This window comes from Plutella xylostella, chromosome 30, assembly GCF_932276165.1.
Source record: "Plutella xylostella chromosome 30, ilPluXylo3.1, whole genome shotgun sequence".
In the NCBI taxonomy this organism is placed as follows: domain Eukaryota; kingdom Metazoa; phylum Arthropoda; class Insecta; order Lepidoptera; family Plutellidae; genus Plutella; species Plutella xylostella.
The window spans coordinates 2,603,210-2,630,155 of record NC_064010.1 but is presented as its reverse complement, the minus strand read 5'-3'; the positions used below and the strand labels follow the sequence as shown (position 1 = coordinate 2,630,155).

The window sequence follows — 26,946 nt, the reverse complement described above, 5'->3', positions numbered from 1 at the left end:
TTGCATTTGTGGCCAAACTACGAGGAGCCCATAGCATTAAAGAAGTAGGTACTAACCGGTGCTAGAACAATGTGACTTGAACTCCAGGCTGTCTTAATGAGCGCCGCAGCCTACACTCACTGAGTCGTAGACACCTCACCAGCTGACCTATCTAACATTGCCATAGTAGAAAAGGAGGTGACTCACTTGCGAGTCACCTATAAACTACCCCCCAGTCGTATGTGGCGGTTACAAAGTACTAGGACTTCAAAGAATGAAAGAGGTATCTCTAATTTTATGCGGTGCATTGATCACAAAGTACCAGGAGCCCATAGCCCTAAGCAAGTGGTGTATAATATTAACCAGTGCTAGAGCAATGTGACTTGAACTCCAGGCTGTCTTGCTGCGTGCCGCAGCCCACGCTAGTGAGCTAACGCTGTGTAACAACTCAGTGGAGTCGTAGACACCACATCACACCAGCTGACCTAGTTACCATCGAAATAGTAGAAAAGAAGGTCACTTACTTGCGAATCACATCTAAACTACCCCCAAGTCGCCTCACTTGTTTAACTAAGTACCAGGACTTCAAAGAAACAAGAAACCTCGTGCTTAAAGTTCTTTGGCGTGTTGTTTTAGTGGCCAAACTACCAGGCGTCCATAGCATTAAATAGTACTAACCGGTGCTAGCGCAGTGTGACTTGAACTCCAGGCTGTCTTGTTGGGCGCCACAGCCCACACTCACTGAGTCGTAGACCCCGGCCACGCACTCGGGCGACGCGGCCGAACGACCGTCGTTGTCGCCTGGAATGATATAAATGCACCGTTGAATACATTGAATTATATACACGACTTTAATGTTAGTTTGTATTTTTAAATAAAAAAAAGAATTATCAGCATATAGGAGGTAACTACTTAGCAAATCTGGCTGTTATTTAAAGAAGTTTTATACCGAAAAAGGTAAAAACTGAACCCTTATGTTTTAGGAGCAGCATTCCACTTTACTCGGGAGCTAGGCTGGCTGAGCTGTAATCAAGGGGATAAGCACAAAGGTCCACTCAAGAGAGTAATGTACAGGAACTTCGCCCCCTCTCGAGACGTGACAAAAGTTTTCCGTCGCCTACGCTCTCAAAGCTTAGCTTAGTTTATATATGTTTAGGTGTAGGTATTTAGTTAGTTTTTAATATTTTTATGTTTTTTTTTTTTTAAATTACTATTATTATTTTTTGTAAAGTGTGTGTTTTTATATGGATCTTGATATCCGAAATAAAGAATTATTATTATTATTATTATTATATAAAGCCAATGTTAGTGTGAGCGGACGCAAAACTCTTGTCGCGTCTTGGTCTGCGCGTCTTGCGCCCTATGCTATGACTGCAGAACAGAATACATAATGTGTAGTTACCGATGCTATCCTGCTGCCGCCGCCGCCGCCGGTCCGCCAGCGAGCTCACGATGGAGTAGCGCCCGAAGATGGGACACCGCGTCGGCTGCAGCGATGTGGCTGGAAGATAAAGGAACATTATTGTAGTAGGTTTCGAGTAGAATTGGAATATGCTGTCAGGAATGGCTTCGGAACGCTTCTGGGATGCCCACACGACTATCTCGTTACATTGAAGGTACCGATTGTGTAATATGTCTCAGTTATATATTTTTGAAACCAGATTTCCTCAGTCTTATACATATGCTCGAGACCTGCTGCTGTCGGCAAACCGTCGATGCGGCGGCTCCCTAAGACGCTGAAAGCCAACCAGCCTGACTGAACAGGCGGGTATCCTCAAAGAACAGATGCAGAAGACAATCAGACGACGTCTACATCTGCTACTTACTAGTGAGTGTAACTGCCGGCGCGAGCGGCGCGGTGGCGCAGGCGTCCTCGGGGGCGTCCCACAGGCCCGCGCCCTGCGCCAGCTCCAGCACCCGCTAGCTAGGGTTCCCGGCGGTGAAGCGAGTAGGGTTCCGTAGTGGAAATAGGTAATTGGGGAAAGGCTCTGTTTGTGGTGTAAATATGGAAACCATATGAAAACGGCCGCAATTTTGAAATAGTTCCTTCATTTATTCGAATAAAATACAGCTTTCAGTAGTTTACTTACTGGTTTACCAAAAAAATCCTCAGATTTCCTCAGCTGTTATCAGTTAATCTGTCCGCCATTTTAAAACGATTTCTTTATTTTAACAATCAGCATACGTCCGCCTTTTTAAAATTGTTTCTTCATTTAGCTGTCGCATGTATTATTATTAAGGGTGAAGATAAATCCTCAGCTTTCCACTTACTAGTAAGCGTGACGGCGGGCGCGAGCGGCGCGGTGGCGCAGGCGTCCTCGGGGGCGTCCCACAGGCCCGCGCCCTGCGCCAGCTCCAGCACGTGCGCGCCGCGCCGGTGGAACACCAGACACACGTGGCCGGACTCGCTGGGGACGGGGAGAATGTTCAAAATTAGTTTATATATTTATTAATACTTTTATTGAACAACTAGTAGTTCCCGCGAGCTTCGCTTCGCCTTCGCTAAAAGTTTTCCCGTGGGAATTCCGCGATAATAAGTAGCCTAATATGTGTTAACCCAGGGTGTCAGCTACCTCCGTACCAAATTTAATTAATATCATCAAAATCTTTACTCTGGGAAACGTATGTCCGAGAATTTACCCCAAAAGCGGGCACGGCACGGGTAAGGGACCCGTCGACGTCGATAAACTCGTTTAATACACGTTCTTCCAATAACAGCGCCTTATTTATAACGAATCGCTATAAAGTGAGGTTTATCTACGAACGTTTATAACGAACCCGTGAAGCGGCAGCAGGACAAAAATACGAATTCATTAGGGTAGTTAAAATTATCTCATATATGTTTCCCAGAATCCACCCAACGAGGGTGAATATTTTATAGTCCTGCCAATAGAACGATACGTCACTTAATTGCAGGACAATCGACTGTTGCTGAACCTTTAAGAATCTGTCAATTTAGTATCTGAGATTAAAAAACAGACTTTATAGGGTAATAGATCGGAAGGCTGTACGTACCAGCCCCGGGTGACGTGCGCGACGAGCTTGATGTGCTTCTTGTCCTTCTGCTCGAGGATGCTGTGGCACACCAGCCGCTTCTCTTCAGAAGAACCGTCCTCGTTCATAATCTGGAAATTACGAGGAATGTCTTTGTACTACTCTGTGTCAGTCAACATGACTTTTACTAACAATCGATAGAAGACAATAAGGAAAAATCGCCGCGAGTACTAAAAACCACTGTGAAAACCGCGTTTAAAAAAGGTTGTGATGATTGGATAATTCGTTGGCCAATGTGTATCGTTTCTGAAGGAGCATACTTTGAAGGTGATAAAATAAATTTGGATGAATAGCAAACATTTTTGTTTCGTTGATCTAATCCCGATACTATTTACCCAGAATGTATATCTTATATTGCATGTTTTACATTTAAATCCTAAACTACAAGTTCTAGAACTTTTAAATCCTAAACTACATGTTTCACATGTAGGGTGTAACGTGTCCTAACTTCTTTAGCATGTCGATGACACGGATTGTGGTTTGTGACTGTGGTGAAAGGATATGGTATGAGATGTCAGGCTCTTTTCATGCACCACACGTGACACGTGTGAAATTACATCTTTAATTATGGTGATGATGATGATCATTACAAACATAATTAAATCAACATTCATGCTCATTTTTTATTTATTTTTATTGCTTTTTATTTTTTTCTTGTAAACGTATGTATGTGTTGTTTCTGTGTGTATTAGATAGAAATAAATGAATTTTCTTTCTTTATTTTCTTCTTTCTTTCAAATCGTTCTTTATCAGAGCTACCGGTCCACTACATAGGTACCTACTACTACTTATTATCACACGAAGACTATATATACAGTTCTGTTCTGGTTTAGAACTGTTTTACTCGTAGTCCCGAGCTTTCATAGTAGTCTAAAGCCGAGTTTAACCAGAACTATACTTAGTCTTCGTAAAATAAATGAGAATAAGTATCTCTTTATTTTCCGAGGTTCTGTGGACTGACGGATTTCAGGCAATCTTGTGAAAAAGAGCAGCATCACTGATGTGTAGGACTCGTGGCAGCGGCAACAGTTTCCTAAGGATTATAGCCGAGAGGTTGGATGGCCCCTTCCTGCAGCATTGGTCAGGTCTGCACGTCCCGCCCATGCCAGTTCAACGTGCTTTTTAACACTGGTTTACTTGTTTGTTTTTGAAACTTATTATTTTCTTACATTGTATGCGAATCCTATTTATTATATTCTATATGACTGCTTTTTATGCATGACATTTTAAATTTATATAAATCTGACTGTATTATTTTATTTTATTTTATTCCTGTCATTGTATTTCATCGTTTAGTATTCATCTTATTTAATTTTGGTTATTATTTTACATTATTTTTTGTGACTATATTGTTTACTAACATAAGCTAAGGACACATCGTTACTAACACATTGTATGGATTTAATAATCTGAAAATAAATTGGTTTATTATTTATCGTTAAAAGTACCAGGCGCACATAAACTGCAGCAAGTTTACCTTGAGAGTGGCGTTTTTAGTGGTGAAGTGGTACTGGTGCGAGTGGTCCAAGCTGAACCACTTGTGGTGCTCCACGATCCAGGAGGGGAAGTGGCAGCGGTGGTGCTCGTCGTCGCCTGGAAACAGATATTTAAATATTAAATACGGTGACATATGGTGTAGAAACGTGGCACTGACGGTTGGACTGGTCCACCGATTTATCACGCGACATGTCCATCACACTTGCAATGTTGTAGTTGGAATGTCTGATGGATTCCTCTAAGCGGTGTATGTCAGTGAGGGATTGTCATCGTGGTGAAACGATTAGCCAGTCAGAATAGCGACAGTCGATTCGATGACTGCCCAGAGTGCGCCAGACCGGGTCGGTCATACGGGGGCCTCCTTTCGTGCAACCCACGCCAGTGTCAGTGACAAACACAAGACACACTTACATTTAGTTTTAGTTAAGTTAAGTTTTCCTAAAAAAATAAAATAAAAAATAAAATAAATAAATAAATTTGGCAAGGGTTTGTCACTGTGGCGACATCACCTCTGACTACCCCTTTCGGATTAATAAAGTATAACATATTACATATGTAGGATACATGCTGCTAGTAAACTGCATGGTGCGACTGCCATCATTCAGTCCGTTTCCGGTGCCGTCTACATAGATGATGATGATGATGATGATACGGTAAAATGTCATGACATACCGCACACAGCCGACCCTAAATAAGGACAAGGCTAGGAAGAAGATGATGGATGATGATACGTACTGTTAGTAAGCCGCATAGTCCGGCTGCCATCAGTGGGTGAGGACAGTCCGTTGCAGGTGGCGTCCCCGCTCTGCGCGATGTAGTACATCATGCCCTTCTCGCTGTGCTGGCCCTTGTACACGAAGCATCTGGAATTGGGGCAGGGTATAGGGTTAGATTTTTTACGAAAAGGGTTTAGTTAAATTTTGTGTCCTAAAACTTCTAACTAACGGGTTAAATGGGCTAAGACTCTTATAAGGCAGCTTGTTTCACATGGTTCATTATTGTTAGCGTGTGAAATGGGTAACAAACATTAGAGCTGAACTATGGGCTTATCAGTTGCTCACTGTCTAGGGCATTCCGTAAGATAATTAATTCTGTTCTGTGCGCCGGACGCAATAATAAAGATCACAATATTATCCTAGTAAAATATTTATAAAAAGAAAAAAAAAAAAAATATTATCCTAGTGGGGGAGCTAGGGATCTTAGTTTTACTAACTTGTACTCTTTTCGAATCTAATAAAGAAAATTTATTATTTATTATTATTTATTATTATGTGATATAAGATAGAGATGCGTCACACCTTTCACGCATCCCCCTTTTTGCAAATAATTTTCATTATGCCTATGAAGTTGCTTCAGTTAGTACTCCATGATCTGTATGGCGATATGAAAGTAGCGTTCGGCTAAACACTACCGCTGCCTGTAGGTCGTTCAGTCGCTACTCGACAGTGAGTACATAGTAGTAACCTGCTACCTTACAATGGTTTATAAACTCACTCTGTTCCATCCAAAGGTTTTCTGTTAGAGATTGCTAATAAGGCCGCCTCATTGTACTGTTTTATATTTTAAGTATTTTTGTAATTTTTGTTCTTAGTGCGAATAAAGTGTATTGTATTGTCACCTGTAAGTGTCCTCATCAGAAGCTATGGAATTCCTCCTGTTGACCTGCGCCACCTGCCCCACCAGGTAGCGCGTGGAGCCCTCCTTCCACGTCGCCAGGCACACCAGCTCCTCCACTGGAATACACAGAAACGTGGAGAGTTAGACAAAAAATAAAAACAGGCTTATTTTTTTAAATAATGTTTTCGGAATGTTGTGATTTTGGAATTCAGAATAAGGAATTAAAACTAGACGAAAATTGGTTATTCCGTTTGGGGTTTTGGGCAATAGACAGATATTTAAGTATTATGTTAAAATCAAGGCATCGCAAATATTCCATAAGAAAGAGCGTGACGTCGCACGTTTTTGGAGCTCACATCGCAACAATATGCAGTTTTGTATCATCATCTCTGGTGTCCTTAGGTCTGATCTTCCTGGTCATATAATTACAAAGTCATCCCTAGTTTTATCACCATTGCTCTCAGTCCCCGGAACATCAGGACAGGCCATGTAGCGCAACAGAAGCCGCGAGTCTAATCAACTCTACTGGCTTTAACATAAAACGGCGATGCCGAAAAAAATAAAACATCACATTCCCATTCCCCCTTATAAGGCGCAGGCCAGAAAGAACAGACGTAAGTCGTGTCCCGTCTCCGTCTCTTCTGTTTGACCGCGCCTAAGAGAGAGCGTGATGCCGCTAGTTTCAGCAGCTAGTCTACTCACCGTTGCTCTCAGTCCCCGGCACGTCGGGACACGCCATGTAGCGCAGCAGCAGGCGCGAGTCGTCCGTGCAGCTCTCGGCGCGGGACGGCGGCGAGTTGCACTCCCCGTAGCCGCTGGAAGAAAGAGGGGTTAGGTTGTTAAATGATTGTATTGTGTGATATCTCCAGCCTGCCATGAAATTGAGGGTTTGTCTTCAGACTTACGACGTAGTGGTAAGATATGTGTAGAATCATCCATAACCTACACATTTCAGCATCACCGTCAGATATCACTAGCTATACTCGCAGATTTAGTATTTATAAACAATGCTACCTATACTACGCGTTCGCCATTTTGAAACTCGTCGGCCATTACAAACAGTATTAAGCGTCCGCCATTTTGAAACTAGTCGGCCATTACAAACAGTACGAAGCGTCCGCCATTTTGAAACTAGTCGGCCATTACAAACAGTACTAAGCGTCCGCCATTTTGAAACTAGTCGCCCATAACAAACAGTACTAAGCGTCCGCCATTTTGAAACGAGTCAGCCATCTTACTCTGCGTCCGCCATTTTGAAAACATCTTACCGGTTATACGTGAACGTGAAGGGCGGCGGGCGGAAGGGGCACGGCTGCGGCGGCGGCGGCGGCAGCTTACGGAACAAAGTTCGATATCGACATAGACAAACGCGAATAAACGAGTTTATCGACGTCAATAACATACCCGTACCGTCGCCGCTCATCTATAGTTACTTATAGTTTAGTACCTAAGATACCATAACAATAACACTGCATGCATCTTCCAGGACCACCATTTTGCACTTAAAATAAATCTAAGGAATTGGTCCCTGGCTTACTTATACTAGTTAACGTTCCTGGTAAAAAGTTATATGCAAAAATGAGACGCAGTAAGTAGACGTATTCTATGAATCCATACCATCCACAATCAGTTATAATTAGCTATAACCGCAGATTTAGTAAGTAAGAAACAGTACTATGAGTCTGCTATTTTGAAACGAGTCGGCCATCTTACTCTGCGTCCGCCATTTTGAAAACATCTTACCGGTTATAAGTAAACGTGAACGGCGGCGGGCGGAACGGGCACGGCTGCGGCGGCGGCGGCGGCAGCTTGCGGAACAGAGAGTTCAGCGCCGCGTCGCCGTTGATCGTGTCGCATAGCGACGACAGCGACGCTTTTGACGAACAGAACGCTGTGGAGAAGTTTGAGGTTATAGTTTGACTTTTGACAGCTGTTGATCACAGAACGGTTTTAACCAATGACGAAAGAAAAAGAGGTTTTAGCTTATAGTTTGACAGCTGTGGAGGACAGAGCGGTTTGAGGTTATAGTTTGACAGAGCTGCGGATGACAAAGCGATTTGAGGTTAGGTACCTATAGTTTGACAGCTGTCAGTTGTGAAAACTTTGCGTGCTATAGGATAGTGTGGGTGACGTCTGTCAGATAGGAATATTTACTATCAAATCAATATAAAGACATCTGAAATAAACAAAAACTACCCTCATTCCAATATTGATTCCAATGTAATATTGGGTGAAACGGTTTCGATAATGTTCCTAGATGACAGAGGAGTCACTCGCACCATCCTATACCGCAAATAGTACAGGGCGTAATTTTGACACTATTGATAGGTTATTTGATAGGTAGACCACCGGGATTTGTATTAGAGTATGAGATCTTGATAAGTGCCATTGTCGGCAACGTTGGGAACTAATAAAAGTGTCAAACAATTTTGTTGTGAGTGATAGTAACTACTTAAGTACTAAAAAGTCTTAACACTATTTCTTTTGATTTAAATATGTCTTTCATATAACCTCCAGACTAAAACCAATGTCCTAAGTATTTATATTTAGTGAAAAAAAGATGAGTCTGTGACCTATGTCTAGATAAATAAAACCTAATGAGTTGTAAACCAATATACCTATTTAAGTGTACAATTCTATTTCAGAAAGAAATTGATATGCTTAGTGAACTTGAAAGGTATTAATTGAAATATCAAAGAGTAAATTACTCATTTCAAAATTAGAATAGTAAAAAACTTACTTTCTTTATATTGAAGAACACTTTCATGCTTTTCATGAATCACCATACATCTGTAGCAGTCATCGCTCCTGAAACATTAAAGATTGATAATTAGAATATGATTTCATCTAAAATTAACCGTTGTAGTTAAAAGCAGGTAGGTAAATGGGAAGCTTTGTCACATTATTATTTTGTGAGTTTCAAATGCCTCCTTTCTTTTTCATAGCGTTTGTAACCGTGGTCATAGACGTTTCATTTTCTGCCCTAGGGAGGCAAAGATGAGAGCGAAAGATGGCGTTGCAGTGAGTAGTAGTTCCACAGTAGGTATATCGTAGCGCTTGTATTGCATAAAACTGATCTGTCTGGGGCGTAATTTATTCACAATAAAAATAATTCCACAAATATTCATTATTATTCACTGTACACTATAATGGTAATATAACCTAAAACTCACCGATCATACAACAGGAACTTGTCATAAGACTCCGCTTCACTGCATTCCCCCTTGCTCTGTATGTGGGTGGTGTTGACGGCGATGAGGCCCGGAGCCCCCGACTGGAACCAGCTGCCGGTCCAGCCGGCCGGGAACGTGCAGCCGCCTGGGGAGGAAGGGATGCGTTTAGAGCCCGTGGTCAAATGGGAAGAAAGTTGCACGTTTAGAGCCCGTGGTGGAAAGGGGAAGAAAGTTACACGTTTAGAGCCGGCGGTGGAAAAGCGTTTGACTGGAGCTCAGTGGTTGGAAAATGGGGTTTTTGATTAAATTCAATGTGTTATGTTTGGTCCAAGGCATTGTAGGCTTTTTGTCACTTTACAAAAGATACACACTTCGACTTTTTGACAGACTCAAACAGTCGTAATTTGTGCGTTGGAAGACATTTGTAAACCTTCTCTAAACTAAAATACGGTAGGTCTATGAATTTATTTAGGAGTTTAATTTTAAGATCCACTAACAGGTGAAAGTGATAAGTAGGTGACCTAAAAAAAATACCTAAGTATATGATAACTCTTGATCGTTTATGTTAGTTGTACAAGGCTTTCTAATAACATTAATCCAAAAGCTACCAGTAACCTGCGCAGGTACATTCAAATTATCGTTTAATTTAATTTAAAAAAAAAAAAAAAAAAAACACGCACTCACGTCTTGTACTAATGTACTCCCTTGCGGGGTAGGCAGAGGTGCATTGCTGCACCCACTTTTCGCCAGGGTGTATGTTAGTCCCAATGTAATAGGGGGCGGGCCTATTGCCATTTTACGGGCACATCCAAGACCCGAGAACAAATATCTGTGTTTAAACAAATATCTGCCCCAGCCGGGAATCGAACCCGGGACCATCGGCTCAGTAGTCAGGGTCACTAACCACTACGCCATTCGGTCGTAATTTAATTTTAATAGCGACAAAAAAGGCGGGAACCCATTAAAAAAAATGTCGGTTTACTGCGTTGTCAAGTCGAACACGCACCGCCATATTGCAATTAGCTGACATCCTTTTTAATTTGCTTTTTTACCTTGCTTGGGTCCACTTTAGTGTCCTTTAGTAGTATACGTAAGTTACACACGTGACCGGGACTTAATGATATGATTACTGTCGTCAAATTGTTGTTATTTAGGTCTCTTTGTCTTTAGTATAAATAATCAATATCATAGGTCACATATGACATTTCTCTGAAATAGCGTAACTAACTGAGTTTAGCTATCATATTTTAATAAAATTCCTCGAACAGATTAGATCGATTATTAGGTCGCGGAATTAAATAACTTTTCTGCCTTTGGTCCACAATCGTACAATGTACCATCACAATTTCATGCTTAGTCACTTTTCATTCTAAGACAAACAATTCTAAACAATTGAAAATTCGATATTTAAAATCTCAAAATGTACTTTCGACCATCTTGCCAATATTCGTTCATACAGTGGGGCCACTAGAGAGGTCACTCTATATGACCAAATACTAAGCGCTGCTGCATGATCCACGACTCTATCTCCTTGTATTAAACATGCCGATTGCACGACAGCTCTCTTTCGTTCGTTTGTCGTCAGTATAGAGTAGCCCCCGTGTCTCACATTAAGAATTAGCACCAATGACTGTGCTAATTTCCAGGAATTCTCTCCTTTGTTTCCACGGCAGGACCTCAATATGACCGGATATAACGTATATGATGCGTTTCCTGACAGCAGAAGTGGTTCCTGGTAGGTTATATACCTAGGTAGGTACTTACTACTTTAGGTACTTACTGTAGCTGATATTTCAACTTGGTTTCATGTTTGCTACTGGATAGACACTCAGTATACAAATTAATTTATTTCTTGTTGAATCTGACGCCTTGTTGATTTGGGTATAGATAGGTCAGATATCCTCATGGCAGTCTGAAGTCTTATTTATAGACAGAAAGAGCCCCCCTTATCCGAACGGAGAGTAGTTTTTAAAAATTGACGTTCATCAGAAAATTTTATATTTTTACGCTGAATAAAAAATTTTGACTTTGACTTTGACTTTGACTATTATCATAGCCCATAGTTATTACTGGCTGGTTGGGGCGGTGGGAACCATAGACACTCTATGCAGTTCAGTTGTTTAGTTGAGTTTATTTTTCTTCTTTTGAGCAACTCATTTGTACATAATGCTCTGTGGCCAGGTGTTGCACGTTTCAAATAATGAATGATTGTGGCGGGACTCGGTGACTTCCGGTCGCTACGCATTGTTTTATTTTTAATACTCGTTGGCTGTGTAACTTGTGATATTATGCCGCAAAAACAAAAAGATTGCAAGATTTTTTGTGAAATTATTTTATTAAACAAATAGTCACATATTTGTACTTAAAATTTCTTCAAAAGTGGTCAGCGTATTATAATGGCCGGCATTTCATTTGTAAATTTATTATAATTATTATGTATGACATTCTTTCTGGTATAGGTACCTACACATTCGATTAATAGTAATTATAATAACTTATAGTTTATTAAATAGAGACACACATCCCAATAACCACTAAATATGGTAATAATAGCTTGTTTAATAAAGCCGTCAGCAATAAAATCGCTGTTAAAGACACTCCTTGCATTTAAAAAGTTCTAACAATACAGCTAAAAGGGCTGCGTAATTGGAATATTCAATGTTATGAAAGACGTAGATAGTGATCAAAACAATTAAAAGTCCTCGACAGTTTAAAGTGAAAATTATCTGCGACGGACAGATGTCGCCGCACAATAGTAAGAAAATTAAAATATAGGTACTTATCTTGACAGTTGATAATTTGATGATTTTTTGTATGAATTTGATCAACTAACTGTCAAGTATATAGGTATATACCGTGAATAGTAGACCAACGGAAACGGGGTGACTCAGGGGGTGTGTTCTGTATGACTTTTGAAAATTTGCAAAATAAAAAGCACTCTGTAAATGAGTCACGTGACCATCGACATTTCTATAATACACTCCCGGGCAATGAAATAGTTCCACTCACAAAATGGTGACACCAAACGACCCCAATTTTTTCAAACATTTAATTTAAAATTTGTACAAAATATTACCGTTTTTTGTTGTTTGTAATGTACTGATGCTCTGTTAAATGTACGGTCAGGTGCAAAGAAACCTGACCCCCCTTTCATACTAACAATGCTTCTGAGGGGGGTCAGGTTTATCTGCCCCTTACTGTACTTCAATGTTGCAGAAGGCATCATTAAGCTAGCCTTTTCCGTTAAAGAGTAATTTGGTGTTTTTCTCAGTGGAACCTTTTCATTGCCCGTGAGTGTATTATAATCATATATTATACTATAATATATCCATATTAATTAATCCAATTATTATGTTACGTTACGATGAAATGCTATCGAAAATCACTCCCTAATCTTTTGGCAGGCAGACAAAGGAAGCTGTAAATAATAATATAATAAACAATAAATAGAAACAGGAAAATCGTTAGGATATCGATGACCTATTAAGGAAAAACATTTTCTTTGCAGATAATGAGAACTTTGGGAAGTTAAAATTAGCTGAATAAAAAGGTGACAAAATGAGAAAGGCCGATAAAGTCTTCATCTTAGCGTGTCGGTGACATGGGTTTGTCACCATGGTCATACTATATTAGTCAGTCAGATTAGCGTCAGTCGCTGACTGTCCAGAGACAGCCGGACAAGGTACTTGCAGTCAATATACGTCACTTGCACTTCATGCATTTTATAAGCTGAAGGCGATATAAAATATCACTAAACTAACTTTCATACTCCCCGTTCGACACGATTCTCAGAACAATAACAAAATAGAGATTTAAAAAAAACAAAAAAGACGCAAACGTAAAAAATACCGGAAGTAGGTAGTACCAACTTTATAATTTGTAATCGAATTGCTCGCTCTCGTCAAAGCTTTTCATAATCGGGTTTCCTACATACGTCGGGAGCGGTGCATGCGCGAGGGAGTCAGGCCAGTCTCATTAACTATTTACATGCTTAATTCACAACGTGGGTTTTGGTGAGGATTTTGTGTACAATATTTGTAACTAAAATATAGTTATTCATTTTGATCATGTATTAAAATACGTGAGTGCACACATAGGCCTGTCTTCGTAAACTCTACTTTAGAAGATAGGACGGCCTTGCGCAAAGGTGCGAGTGTTTTGGTTTGAAATTGTGAATTGAAAAGTACCACTTGTCATTAGCGCTCCATGTCACTGGGAGTTTTTCATTGCTCGCGGGTATACCTACTTTATGTTGACGGATAATAGTTATTACATATAGCAGAGAACCTCATGATAATGCAGTTTGACACAAAACTAATCTTAAGGTTGAATTTCACCAAACGCTAAACCTATTTAGCAGCCTGTCAAACGTCTGTTAGTTAGTACAAAATGTATTTAAAATTGGATTTAAATACATTTTAAATACGTTTAGTGTTTGGTAAAAGTGACCCTAAGATGCATTTTAAATACCTACCTACTTATTTTATTAACCATACATTCGGTTTTTATTCTTTACACCCCACTTGCACAAACATATTATATCTAGATTTAGTGTTAAATCCCGATTTAGTGTCAAATTTTACATGGACTGACTTTTCTTAAATCGAGATTTGACACTAAATCTAGATTTAATATGTTTCTGCAAGTGGCCCTAAGTTTCTTTTATTCGTAATGAAAACCTACAAGTAATAGGTACCTCTACAATAATGGGATAAGCATTACTTATTCTCTCCGGTGCAACGCTTTCCTCTAAACGCGTCGAGAAATAATATGATTGAGTTTCATTTTCTGAATACTAAATGAACTCAACTCATTTACTTACCGGCTCTCTCTATCTCTTTCTCTCTCCTACAAGTGTACAGGTCGGAGTGAGACGGAAGGAATCATGGCTGACTGCTTCTACAGGGGTAATTCTTATACTGTATGGAGAATTAATTAGTTTCCTATTGAGCGAAGGAATATTGTTCGGACTAGGTTTTGCGAGTGTCATTCCTTACCTTTGTTCACTGGTTTACAGGTAAATAAATGCCTTTGTACATACCTACCTTATTAAGCAAATTTAAAATATTTTTGCGTACCTACCTACCTACCTACTTACCTAGTTCTGACCTACTCGTGATCATTATGTAAGTGATAACCATGTGATAACATGGTGTTAAGTGCTTATTATAATACTGCTTTTAGATTATTCTAATATTCATTTTTGAGAAGTGGAATAAAGTCGCCCAGGCAGTGGGACACAAATATTATGGCTACATAAAAATAGAAATAAAATTATGCCAAAATCTGGGCTGTGGGGTTTTTAGCAACACACGACGCACACACATGCACTCACGCCTTGTACTAATGTACTCCCTTGTGGGGTAGGCAGAGGTGCATTGCTGCAATACTTTTCGCCAGAGTGTTATGTTAGTCCAAATGTAATAGGGGGCGGGCCTATTGCCATTTTACGGGCACATCCAAGACCCGAGAACAAATATCTGTGTCTAAACAAATATCTGCCCCAGCTGGGAATCGAACGCGGGACCATCGGCTCAGTAGTCAGGGTCACTAACCACTACGCCATTCGGTCGTCGGGGCTTTTAGCTCCGTGGGAATTTAGGGATAAAAGGAGGTATGAACCTATGTACTTATTTTTCGGGATGATCTTCTTACCATGAGAGAAGAGATACACTTACCTATAATTTTATACAGAGTGTTCACAGGATAAAAAAACAAAAGCTCGCGTTTGCAGCACAGATTAACAGATTATGATTTTCATATTTTTTTTGTTCACCGGAAATTAAATGGCTTACTCTGTTTGCGTATCGTTGTCGTGTTGGAAATTAAAAATATATTGTTTTATGTTGTGTTTTCCGGAAGCTTGAATTGCATTATATTATTATTATTATTATGTTGTGTCGTTACCATCTCGGGACCATGGGGTCCCGGGCATTTGGAAGGCGTGCATGGGGCCAAAGCCAACATGTAGAGGCCCTTTTGACAACATTAATCTATATGAAATGTGACACTAACCGACGATTTTCCCTGTGAAAACTATAGAGGTGAACCCAAGGAAAATCCCCGGTTAGTGCAGGACTATTGTAGGATATGGAGAAAACTAATACAGGGTTATGGAATGGGGTGCTAAATGGACTGGGTATCTGGGACTATGGAAGGACTATGGCCCCTGCCTGGACCTATATGTTTCACATACGGATAAAAAGGCAGGGGGTGACTCGCACACACATTAAATGGGCCCCCCAAAACAGTCGCTAGCACATTACAGTGACGTAGCAACAAGGGGGCAACATGGCATGAGGTGCTGAGGGTGGAGAGGTATACCAAGGCTCTCAGAGCAATCGCGGATGCCGGTCAAGACCCCTACAAGCACTTACTGGATATACTTCCTTCCTCCGAGCATTTCTGCTCTAGCGGTACACCACTCAAGCCAGCCAATGAAGGCAAGCAAGAGGTGGGAGATCCTGTTCCTCGTCAGTGTTCACTCTGGACAACCAATAAAGGCAAGCCAGAGATGAGGAACAGGGGTTCTCCCCGGCATCGGGTGGGTGGGGTCGCTAATGCCCAACAGCTCGCCACAAGCTGCCCTGCCGCTTTATTATTATTATTATTATTAAATTCTTTACTGCACAAAGTAAATTGGTACAAAGGCGAACTTAATGCTAGCAGCATTTTCTACCAGTTAACCTTTGGTGATGTTGAAAAAGTGATTGGTAGTGCTTAAGGCTTTGAAGAAAGAAGATGAGATTATATTGAGTACTTAACCGAAATATTAATATCTTAATATATACCTATCTATACAATATAAATATACACATGATACCTAAATTAATACATTACATACATACATAAATACATACATAAAATTACTATCATCATCATCATCACACAGATAGGGATCAGTTAGGCAGAATGTTCTGCTCTTGGAGGTAGTGGAGACGAACTTTAGATTTAAAAAGATCTATAGACTTAGTTTGTCTTATATCCAGTGGTAACTTGTTCCACAAGCGAACCGCTGTCACAGTAAAAGAATCAGAATACCCTGCCGCATTATGCTCTGGGGTACGAAAGAGAAGATTGCGACTTGACCGTTGAGGACGGTCAGAAAAGTCGAAGAACGTGAAGCGTTCTGTTAGGTAGGATGGGGCACAAGCATTGTAGACTATACTATGAACGAGAGATAGAATATGAGCATTCCTTCGGTGACGGATATTGAGCCACTTGAGTTTGTTACGAAAATCAGAGACATGATCATACTTACGCAGGCCAAAAATATAGCGAATGCATAAGTTGAGCAGACGGTCGAGTTTATCAAGTAGCTCTTCGGTGAGATCAGGATAGCACACATCTGCATAATCAATAATTGGGAGCAACAATGAGTTGACTAGCGTAACTTTGGTCGAGTACGGCAGGAAGTTCTGAAGGCGTTTAAGTCCATGCATGGATGCATAGATCTTACGGCTGACCTCAGAAACCTGCAGCTCCCAAGACAAATTGCTCTGTATGTGGAGACCAAGATTTTTTACATTGTCACAATATGACAGGCTAATTCCATCGAACACAACGGGTGGTAACGGTCCAAGTCTAGCCAGGTGAAACCTGCTGCCCACAAACATAACTTGCGTCTTTGAGGGATTAACAAGGAGACCATAATGAGCTGTCCAAGTTTTGACTGCTTCAAGATCGGCACTCATCTTGTTAATTGCCTCTAGGACGTCATCGGGACCACATGAAACATACAACTGAAGGTCATCAGCGTACAGGTGGTAAGAGCTATACTTAAGGACGGATACAAGGGTGTTGATGAATACGGAAAATAGGATAGGGGAAAGGACACCACCCTGCGGAACGCCGGCTGTAACATCACACCAATCCGATTCAACGTTATCCGTACGGATGCGTTGTCGGCGGCCACACAGATATGAAGTGAACCACTCGGCTACTAAACCAGATATATTGAGAGACCTGAGTATGGACAAGAGGATGTCATGATCCACGCAGTTGAACGCGTTGCTAAAATCAAGGAGTGTCAGGAGAGTTAATTGGCGATCGTCCACGGCCTTACGAAAGTCATCTGTAATTTTTATTAGGGCAGAGCAGGTACTATGGGATGGACGAAATCCCGACTGATAAGGATTAAGGAGATTATTACATGAGAGGAAATTTGAGAACTGTCGCATCACCACACGTTCAAGGACCTTAGAAAGAAATGGTAGAATGGATATAGGCCGGTAGTGCTTGAACTCAACAGGATCTGAAATTTTGGGAACGGGAACCATGAAGGCATATTTCCAAAGGAGAGGAAACGTGCCTGAGGATAAGGAAAAGTTAATGATGTAGGTAATAGGAGATAGGATGGATTGGAGAATGGGGAGCAGCATATCACGACCAATGCCGTCATTACCTACCGCCTTGCTTGGGATGGAGAGAATAATCTTTTTTATATCTGATTCAGTAGCCGGTGAGAAGTAGAATGCACTTGATGCTGCTACAGGGAGAGCTTGAATGCGATTTATCGTCAGAGCTTTGGTGCAAGGATCAAGGGTATGGTGAGGGGATGAAAAATGATGATTAAGGCCTTCCTTGTCGACAGACAGTGGTACGTCACTCCTGCACTTACCGAAACCCAAAGAGTGGAGAAATTGCCAAAGGTTTTTTGACGAACAATTTTCGACACACGAGTGTATATGACGACGCTTCGCATTGCGTATCATCGTATTGCATCGGTTACGTGCACGTTTGAAGTGGTTCCAGTTAGTCTCCGATGGATCTTTTTATTTTTATATTAAGTATACTTACTTCAATTAATCACAGAATTTTTTTATATGAGATAAAAATTACGCTCAGTTTTACTTTTAATTTGATGAATTGTAACTGAGCAATAAGACTTAGTGCCAATTTCTCCATAGCCTTTTAGAGCATAACCAGGTATTATTGCTTGACTTTTGACACATCTGTCAAGAATTTTATATGGAGTTGACGTATAATTGATCAACGATTCCCTGGTTACGATTTAACCGACTATTGTGAAATTGGAGCTTAGTTTGTTTATTACTCGGTAATCAACTAATCAGTGCCGAAACAAAATTCCTTACAAAATATTCATGACATTTTTGAACGAAAACAATGCGCCATTTTGAATTTAAACGCCAATTTGCGCGGGAAACGAACGAAAAAACAAGTCAAGTATTTTGACGCCTAATTTCTAAAGTAAACAAAAATTACCTACAGGAAAACGGTCCCCTACTTTTTGCACAAGGAATTTTAAAAGATTATTTTTCTGGAAGTGAGAGATTAATAATAATTGGCTCTTTTTCTCCAACGTTCGATCTTATTGATGATAGCAAGCTTTACAAAATACGCCAACATGCGTTTACTGTCAGCTCTTAAAACATGTTTTGATGTCATTGACGATCGAATGGTGTGGTGGTTAGTGACCCTGACTGCTATGCCGAAGGACCCGGGTTCGATTCCCGGCTGGGGCAGATATTTGTTTAAAGACAAATATTTGTCGGGTCTCGGGTCTTAGGTGTTGATATTTATATTTAATATGTATCTATTTATTTATTTTTGTAAATACATCAGCTGTCCGATACCCATATTACAGGCTCTGCCTAGATTGGAGTCGGATGGCCGTGTGTGAGATGTCCCCACATATATATATACTAGCTGTCCCCGCGAGCTACGCTTCGCCTTAAAAAGTAGCCTATGTTCTTTCCCAGGGTCTATACCATATGTATACCAAATTTCATTCAAATCCGTTCAGTAGTTTTGTCGTGAAAGAGTAACAGACAGACAGACAGACACAGTTACTTTCGCATTTATAATATTAGTAAGGATAAAAAATGGTGTGGTATAATTTTAATACATCTTAATGGTCACTCAAATAGATTGGCGGGGTGTTGCGGCAAAGTGTCCCTGTTCAGTAAATTAAACAAATAGCCGGTGTAGCAGTAATTGCGCCCGAACTCGTCTAATGAACATTGATGGATATTTGCTCAAAACACGCAACTGCCGAATTGTTGTCATTACTAATGTATACAGGGTGGTAGGTCAGTCGTTCGAATCCCGGCCCTGACATGTACCAATGAGTGAATTAAGTACAATGTATATACCATCGCCCTTACGGTAAAAAAAAACGTCGTAATGAACCCTGCATATCTAGATTTAGCGCGTCTAGATTATGTGAACCCACCAACCCGCAGTGGACCAGCGTGGTGGGAAATGGTCCAAGCTTAGGAGAGCAGTTTAGACCTTGGGGGTATGCACAAAGGTACTTACCCACAGGGAATAGAATAGGGTGTTGCTAAAATACCTACAACTATGACACTGTATTACACTTGCGAGCAATGAAAAAGTTCAATTTACAAAATTCGACTCAAAATGGCTCCAATTTTTAAAAATATTTAAGTAATTGTTAACCTGATTGTACATAATTACTTCTGTATATTGTGCAATAAAAGAATAAATAAATAAAATATTCTGATGCGCTGCTAAATGTACTTCAATATTTCCGAGAGCGTATTTAAGCTAGTCTTTTAGTATAATTTTAAGTTTGGGTGTAATTTGGGGCTATTGTCGCTGGAACTTTTTGATTGTTCGCGAGTGTAGGTATGTAGGTAGAGTGGACGACCGAATGGCGTAGTGGTTAGTGTCCTGACTACTGAGCCGAAGGTCCCGGGTTCGATTCCCGGCTGGGGCAGATATTTGTTTAAACACAGATATTTGTTCTCAGGTCTTGGATGTGCCCGTTTAATGGCAATAGGCCCGCCCCCTATTACATTGGGACTAACATAACAATCTGGCGAAAAGTGGGTGCAGCAATGCACCTCTGCCTACCCCGCAAGGGAGTACATTAGTACAAGGCGTGTGTGTTTTTTTTTTTTTGTAGGTATAGGTATCCTTTACCCAACAGAATGCGTTGGTACTAAGCTATGAAAGCATCTACAGCTGCAGATCACATCTTGTCGTATCTGCTAGTGTGTGGCACCTTTGTAACTATATTTTTTAGTATTCTGCGTTTACAGCTTTCAGAATGCCTAGCACGGGGCGCAAGACGCGCACGACAAGACGTGAAAAAAGTTTTCCGTTGCACTTACTCTCGAAGCCTCGCGATGCGAGGGCGACGGTTTTTTTGTCACGTGACACGTCTTGGGTCCCGTGCTTGGCCTTCAGACGTTGGAGGAACATACCTAATGTGACGACAAAGTAATAAATGTATTATTTTCCAACTTTATAGTTCGGAAATTATGTTCCGTCGCGACCGTAAACCCGGACAATAAACACTGTTATTATGACAACAAACTTGCCAAATGGACAAAACCGCGATAAATTTGCAGCTTTTCAATCATACTGTAACTACTATTTAGATCGACATTTTGTCCTTAATAGGTTCCTTTGAAGACTTTCGGTGCGGTGTCAAAGTTGCAAAAGTGGTATAGTGCTCTGGAGTCGCTAGTGGAAAACTTTTGGAAATTCACAAATGAAATCAACACTAATGTAATAAAAATTCACGTAGGTACGGTGACCTGCGCCTAAAAGTATACATGCGGAGTTTTTAAAATAGCAATACCTGATGATGAAGGGACCAGCTACATCTGTTATAAAGCCGGGGACGTGTTGTGTGTGATGTGTGTAGCAGTGGTGTTTATGTGGATGTGCTTGAGAAGCATGTGAGCTTGAGATCGCTATTTTAAAAACTCCGCCTGTATACTTTTAGGCGCAGGCCACCGTACTTACCCAAATTGATTATTTATTTACTATTCTTCAATGTTAGGCTTTTATTTTTGACGCGTGATATCGTCACATGTGTAAAATAAAATCGCCACAAACTATAGAAGACCCCTCTTCTAACACTAATGTCCTTTCGACCATCGAACTGGGCACCATATGGGAAGCATGATCGTTTCCCTACGTACGTAGGCACTTCACTTAAAAGCTGCCACCCTGTTGTTAATAACCACAGAGTCATATAACAGACATAGGTGATCATTTGTCAAATGTATCGTTTGTTTCAATAATCGAGGGGTACCTTTGCTTTGGCATAAAATATACCTAATACCTACTTTCCTAAATTCTGTTTTTTAATCTCAGCTGCTAAATTGACAGATTCTGAACGGTTCATCAACAGTCGATTGTCCCACCAATAGAACGATACGGGACAACTGTTGATGAACAGTTCAGTTCTAGATTTATTTTATTTTATTTAACTCTTTATTGTACAAATATTACAAATAAAAGTACAAAGGGTGGACTTAATGCTATTTTGACAGTAAACAAAATGTGGACAATTCTTCACTTTGTATTGTATATTATTATGGTACACCATCTTGTTGATATACGAATATCGCAATTAAAATAAATAAATAAGTGGGGACATCTCACACACGGCCAACCGACCCCAAGCTAGGCAGAATCTGTGTTATGGGTGTCGGACAGCTGATATATCTACACAAATACATAGATAGATACATACTAAATATAAGTATCAACACCCAAGACCCGAGTACAAATATCTGTATTTAAACAAATATCTGCCCCAGCCGGGAATCGAACCCGGGACCTTCGGCATAGCAGTCAGGGCCGCTAACCCTACACCATTCAGCCGTCAAAATTACCGTAGGTACGAGTATGTAATAATAACAATAATAAAACACAAATTCAGTGCTTAGTGTACGTGTCCAATCCGATTCAAATTGTCCTATCTCGGCGACAATCAGCGGGTATATTTGACAAGTTCAATTGTTTAATACGAATCCATGTCAAGAGGCAATTTGTCAGCACTCGTGTGGTCGAGGGTGCATCCAGTGGAGAGTAAAGCTGCGTACAGACCGGCCAAACGAACGCCAACAAACGGGTTTCGTTGACCTTCGTTGCTGCAATCTGCCCTGTATTATGTAGGATAAATATCCATCGTTGGGCGTTCGATGGGCCGGTCTGTACGCAGCTTAAGCGGCGGACAGTTTATTGCTGCAATTTAGTGTTTAGTCGCTTCGGTAGATATATTGTGTATTTGCGTAAGAACTTGAATAAAATGTAGGTACTTAAAATGTTGCGGAAGTAGTTATAAAGGGCACTTTCTTAGTACTCGTAGGTTATATTAACCTAATCAAACACTAAGGGCCACTTGCACAAACATATTAAGGGCCACTTGCAAGAACATATTAAATCTAGATTTAGTTTTAAATCTCGATTGAGTGTCAAATTTTATATAGACTGACGTTTCTTAAATCGACATTTGACACTAAATCTAGATTTAATATGTTGGTGCAAGTGGGGCTTAATCTATATTTAGTGTTAAATCTCGATTTAAGGCATACATTTATCCATATGACGTTTCTTAAATCGAGATTTGACACTAAATCTACATTTAATATGTTTGTGCAAGTGGCCCTAAAAGTAACATAACTTTTAAACTGCTCAACCGATTTTCATGAAACATGGCTAAGAACACTCGGGGTAACAATGGTTATGTAATATCACCCTAAGAAAACAAATCCGTTCAGCCGTTCGGGAGCGACGCTACCACAGACGGATACACAGACACGTCAACCTTATAACACTCCTTCACCGTCGGGGGTTACAAAACAGGAACTACTCCATACCTAACCAAACCACTAACACTATATACTACAGGGTCATATATATTTATTTACTTAGTTTTAGGGTTAGGTATTATTTTTATTTAGGCACTTCACAATCATACTGATCTTTTTTTTTCCGTTTTTGCACACCCGTACTTTTTATCTTTGTACCTCCTGCGGGTTGACTGGCAGAAAATGCTCTTAGCATTAAGTCCACCCTTTGCACTTTTATTTGTAATATTTGTGCAATAAAGAGTTAAATAATAATAATAATAACACTTCGTCCACTGGATCTTCTACAAAATTACCCAAAACAACATAATTCGATTTAAATTGTCCACTACACGGCATGTCCTTTGTACAATTGTACACATGTTATTTGAGATGTTTATCTTGTACAAACACTAGGGTTACAGTGGACATGTGTTGTGTTCGCGTGTCACGAGAACAGTGCATCTTTAACTATACAGGGTGGTGCAAAAAGGTGTGGCTGTATGAACAACTTTAGTTCTACGAATAATAATTATTATTATTTGATACTTTATTGCACAAATATGAAATATAAGTGTACAAAAGGTGGACTTAATGCTAAAAGCATTTTCTACCAGCCAACCTACAGGAGGTACAGAATGGTATTTTTTGGAAAAAAACGGATTAGTTTTCTAGTTTGGCGCTCAAAATTATAAGCGAATACTTTTCCTACTGGGAATGCAGCCTATTTCCTTTTTTAAGGCCTCGACGGAAAAAAGAGGGGTGTTATAAGTTTTAACGTGTCTGTGTGTCAAGACAAATAAAAGTCTTTCTTTCTTATTCATGTTTTAAAGACATCTTCCGGCAGAGCACGATGTATAAGACTAAACATATACAGGGTGAGTAATGATGTGGAGGCTATCTGGGTGTTTTGTTCAGGGGATCTACACTGGCCATGAGTGTTAATTATAAGGTGGGACACCCTGTATGTATTAGTTTACAGTTTACAATTAAATGTAGGTATACAATTAAGGATCGTAATTCGTATCACAATAGCTGTTAGCTGCTTGTCAAAATACATAAAGAGTACAATTTTATCTTCATTAGAAACTTTAAGATAAATATTTTAAAATGAAAATAGTTGTCCATACAATATGATAATATGAAGGTACTATATTTCAATACACAACACACACACACACGCACTCACGCCTTGTACTAATGTACTCCCTTGCGGGGTAGGCAGAGGTGCATTGCTGCACCCACTTTTCGCCAGTGTTATGTTAGTCCCAATGTAATAGGGGGCGGGCCTATTGCCATTTTACGGGCACATCCAAGACCCGAGAACAAATATCTGTGTTTAAACAAATATCTGCCCCAGCCGGGAATCGAACCCGGGACCTTCGGCTCAGTTGTCAGGGTCACTAACCGCTACGCCATTCGGTCGTCATTTCAATACCTAGTAAACTAAAATGTATTGAACAGCTGCCTGATTTTATTATGTAATTTCAGAGTAAGTTCAATTTAATATGTACCTATTAATAATTTAAAAAAAACCACTGCTCTATTGTCCTCACCCCAATAGCAATTCGAATCTAGATTCTAGCCTTTTATGATTACTAAAACAATGCCTAGGTCTTACAAACCACTCTACAGGGCGTGCCCGCAATACTAATTCAATGAGAGGAATAAAAATATTAATTCACAGGGTGATTGTTTTTTCAAGCACGCATCGGGACACCTGCTGCGTGCCGCGTGCGGGGTGTAGTGCGACGGAACGATGTTGAGCATCCTGTAATAATGATGATGTGTATTACGAAATTTATTAGAAAATGGTCCTTTTTTTTCTTTTTAGAGTTGTAAATTTTAGAAGCTAATGGCTGAAGATTGTTTTTTAGTACTTAAAATTATGTATTTTTTTAATCATAAGACGTTATAGGACGGCGGTTCATTGATAGAGCCTCCTCTACCATACCTTTGCTTTACATTTATATTTATTTATCTGTGCTATAGTTCCAGCACTACCTAGGCAGAAAGCGACTGACAATTACTAATCTGACTGGCCTTATCTTCTCAAGACCAGCTGTGTATGTCGCTCGCGAAAGTTGATCAGAACACCTATTTTCATCGGCCATTTAGTTTTCAAGTTTTTCACTGATGAAAGAGCATTAAATCCTAATTTAAGCCTATTTTAAGAAAAATTACGAGATAATGGCTCTTAGCAATAAACTGTCAATTTATAAACAAGTAAAAAAATAATTACAGAGTAATATATTTTCATATCCTGTTTTACAAAGCCTTCCAACCCACACAATCTAAGCCCTAATATAAAAGTTCCAGTTATTACGCCCCGACTCCCCAGCTCTAGGGAATCTCCTGTCATGTCATGAACGCCTGGTACTTGCGAGAGATGTCTTGCCCTTGGTTTTTCTATTTCCGTTTGTATTACTTAGGCGAGTTCCGCTGTCTAGATATTTAGGTCACAGGATGTGTAGGATAAATATGACTTGGGGTAAAGTGCGAAATCATGTTCATTGATCAGGATTTTTCTGGCACAAATAATGAAGGAAGTATTATGAGATAAATTCTAGACCTTGTTATTTTTGTTCTAAATCTTTAAGAATTGACTTTTATTTATGATTTGTAGCAGGTTTCTTTTAGTAACATAGCTGTTGTTTTATAATTTGGAGGTTTTTTTTTGTAACAAATACAATGTCGTTTTCAAAAATTAAAAGATTTTTACTATATGGATATAGTTCACAGTCTCATAAGCTTACTTCATACAGCAGTGTCCCATAAAGTCAAAATTAAAGTCAACCTCTTAAGTATAAAGCAAGTTGTAACCTACAAAATTTGCACTGAATTACACAACACAAACACTGTAGAAAAAGCATACCTACACATTACACAAAAACAAACATGTAACGTGTAACTATACACACAGACGTTACTAACCTGTCTCACTAAAGCCACGACACTGAACAAATAACCTTCTGCACCATTACTTGCACATTTTTACACGCAAAACTCGCAAACGGAATAGAAAGTGGACACCACTTGGGGAGCTAAAAGCGACGATACATATTTAAACAACTATCAATACTGTTCGGACGCGCTACACTCTACGAGCCCAGGTGTTTTAAAACGACGTTTTTCTTTGTCTAACTCTGTAGTGGCGGGCGCACTGACATTGCTACTAGTGGTGGGAAGCATCGGTATCGATATCAATCGAAAAAACATTGCAATTTTTTTTTTTTTCTGTTCTGCGTACATAAATAATCTGTCAAAAGTTTCATGATAGTTTCCGCTAGAGACGAGTTCAGATAGATTAGATTAAGGGGTCTCGTTGTGTGTGAAGAGCCAGTCGGGAGTAGATACGAGAAACGAAGAGGAGAGCGGAAATAGAGTAGGTTTGTAGTTCTGTCACTGGGATATAAGCGAGTGCACGAGTGATACCTAAGAATATCTTCCTTCCATATATATGTCAATGACCCAACTACGCCTATTTAATTACCTGTCTATACCTACTTTGATAGTTTTGTACCTTGTCACATAAATATAAGTGTCATTATGTGTATTGTGCTTATAACTTAATTAGAAATGAGAGTTACCTGCCAACAAACTGTTTTATAGCTGTGTGTAGTTAGTTTGGCAGCCATTTCATTGCAATACTTAACATGTAATTTTTAATAATAAACATAAATAAAAATAATAATAAAAAAAACTAACAAAAAAAGCAAGACAAAATCTAATTTCTTATTGTTCTTCTGAGATCACCGGATTACTTTATGTTTTCAGGCAAAAAGGAAAATATATCGATAGTGCGATAAATTTCCAGATACACCCCATCACTAGACCAGCAGCGTCCGCCCAACTATGACAAATATTGCTTATACAATACGGTACAACGGGAAATCTCCAACTTATTGTAAGAATATAAAGCAGGGCGGGTTTCAATACATTTTTATTCACTTATTTTCTTTAATTTTTCCACCCGCCATCTTAAAAGATTTATTGCATCTCGCGCATTCTTTAAGAGTTACAAACTTCGACTATTCGACTTGCAGCAAGTT

General features: G+C 39.8%; 1 protein-coding gene across 2 annotated transcripts in view; it reads right to left on the bottom strand.

The window, feature by feature from the left end:
* The window catches only part of LOC105381513, a 202,788-nt gene that overhangs the window by 6,392 nt on the left and 169,450 nt on the right, over window positions 1–26,946 (bottom strand). The window contains exons 3-14 of one of the 2 annotated variants that reach the window (XM_048632038.1): window positions 9,321–9,465; window positions 8,888–8,955; window positions 7,891–8,038; window positions 6,850–6,962; window positions 6,149–6,263; window positions 5,266–5,393; window positions 4,511–4,626; window positions 2,995–3,104; window positions 2,342–2,387; window positions 1,806–1,896; window positions 1,382–1,480; window positions 658–780 (exon numbers count right to left, since the gene is read on the bottom strand). In XM_048632038.1, the coding sequence (XP_048487995.1) occupies window positions 658–780; window positions 1,382–1,480; window positions 1,806–1,896; window positions 2,342–2,387; window positions 2,995–3,104; window positions 4,511–4,626; window positions 5,266–5,393; window positions 6,149–6,263; window positions 6,850–6,962; window positions 7,891–8,038; window positions 8,888–8,955; window positions 9,321–9,465 (1,302 nt within the window). Of the gene's footprint in view, window positions 1–657; window positions 781–1,381; window positions 1,481–1,805; window positions 1,897–2,250; window positions 2,388–2,994; window positions 3,105–4,510; window positions 4,627–5,265; window positions 5,394–6,148; window positions 6,264–6,849; window positions 6,963–7,890; window positions 8,039–8,887; window positions 8,956–9,320; window positions 9,466–26,946 lie in introns of both variants that reach the window. The other variant, XM_048632037.1, reaches the window with a different exon arrangement.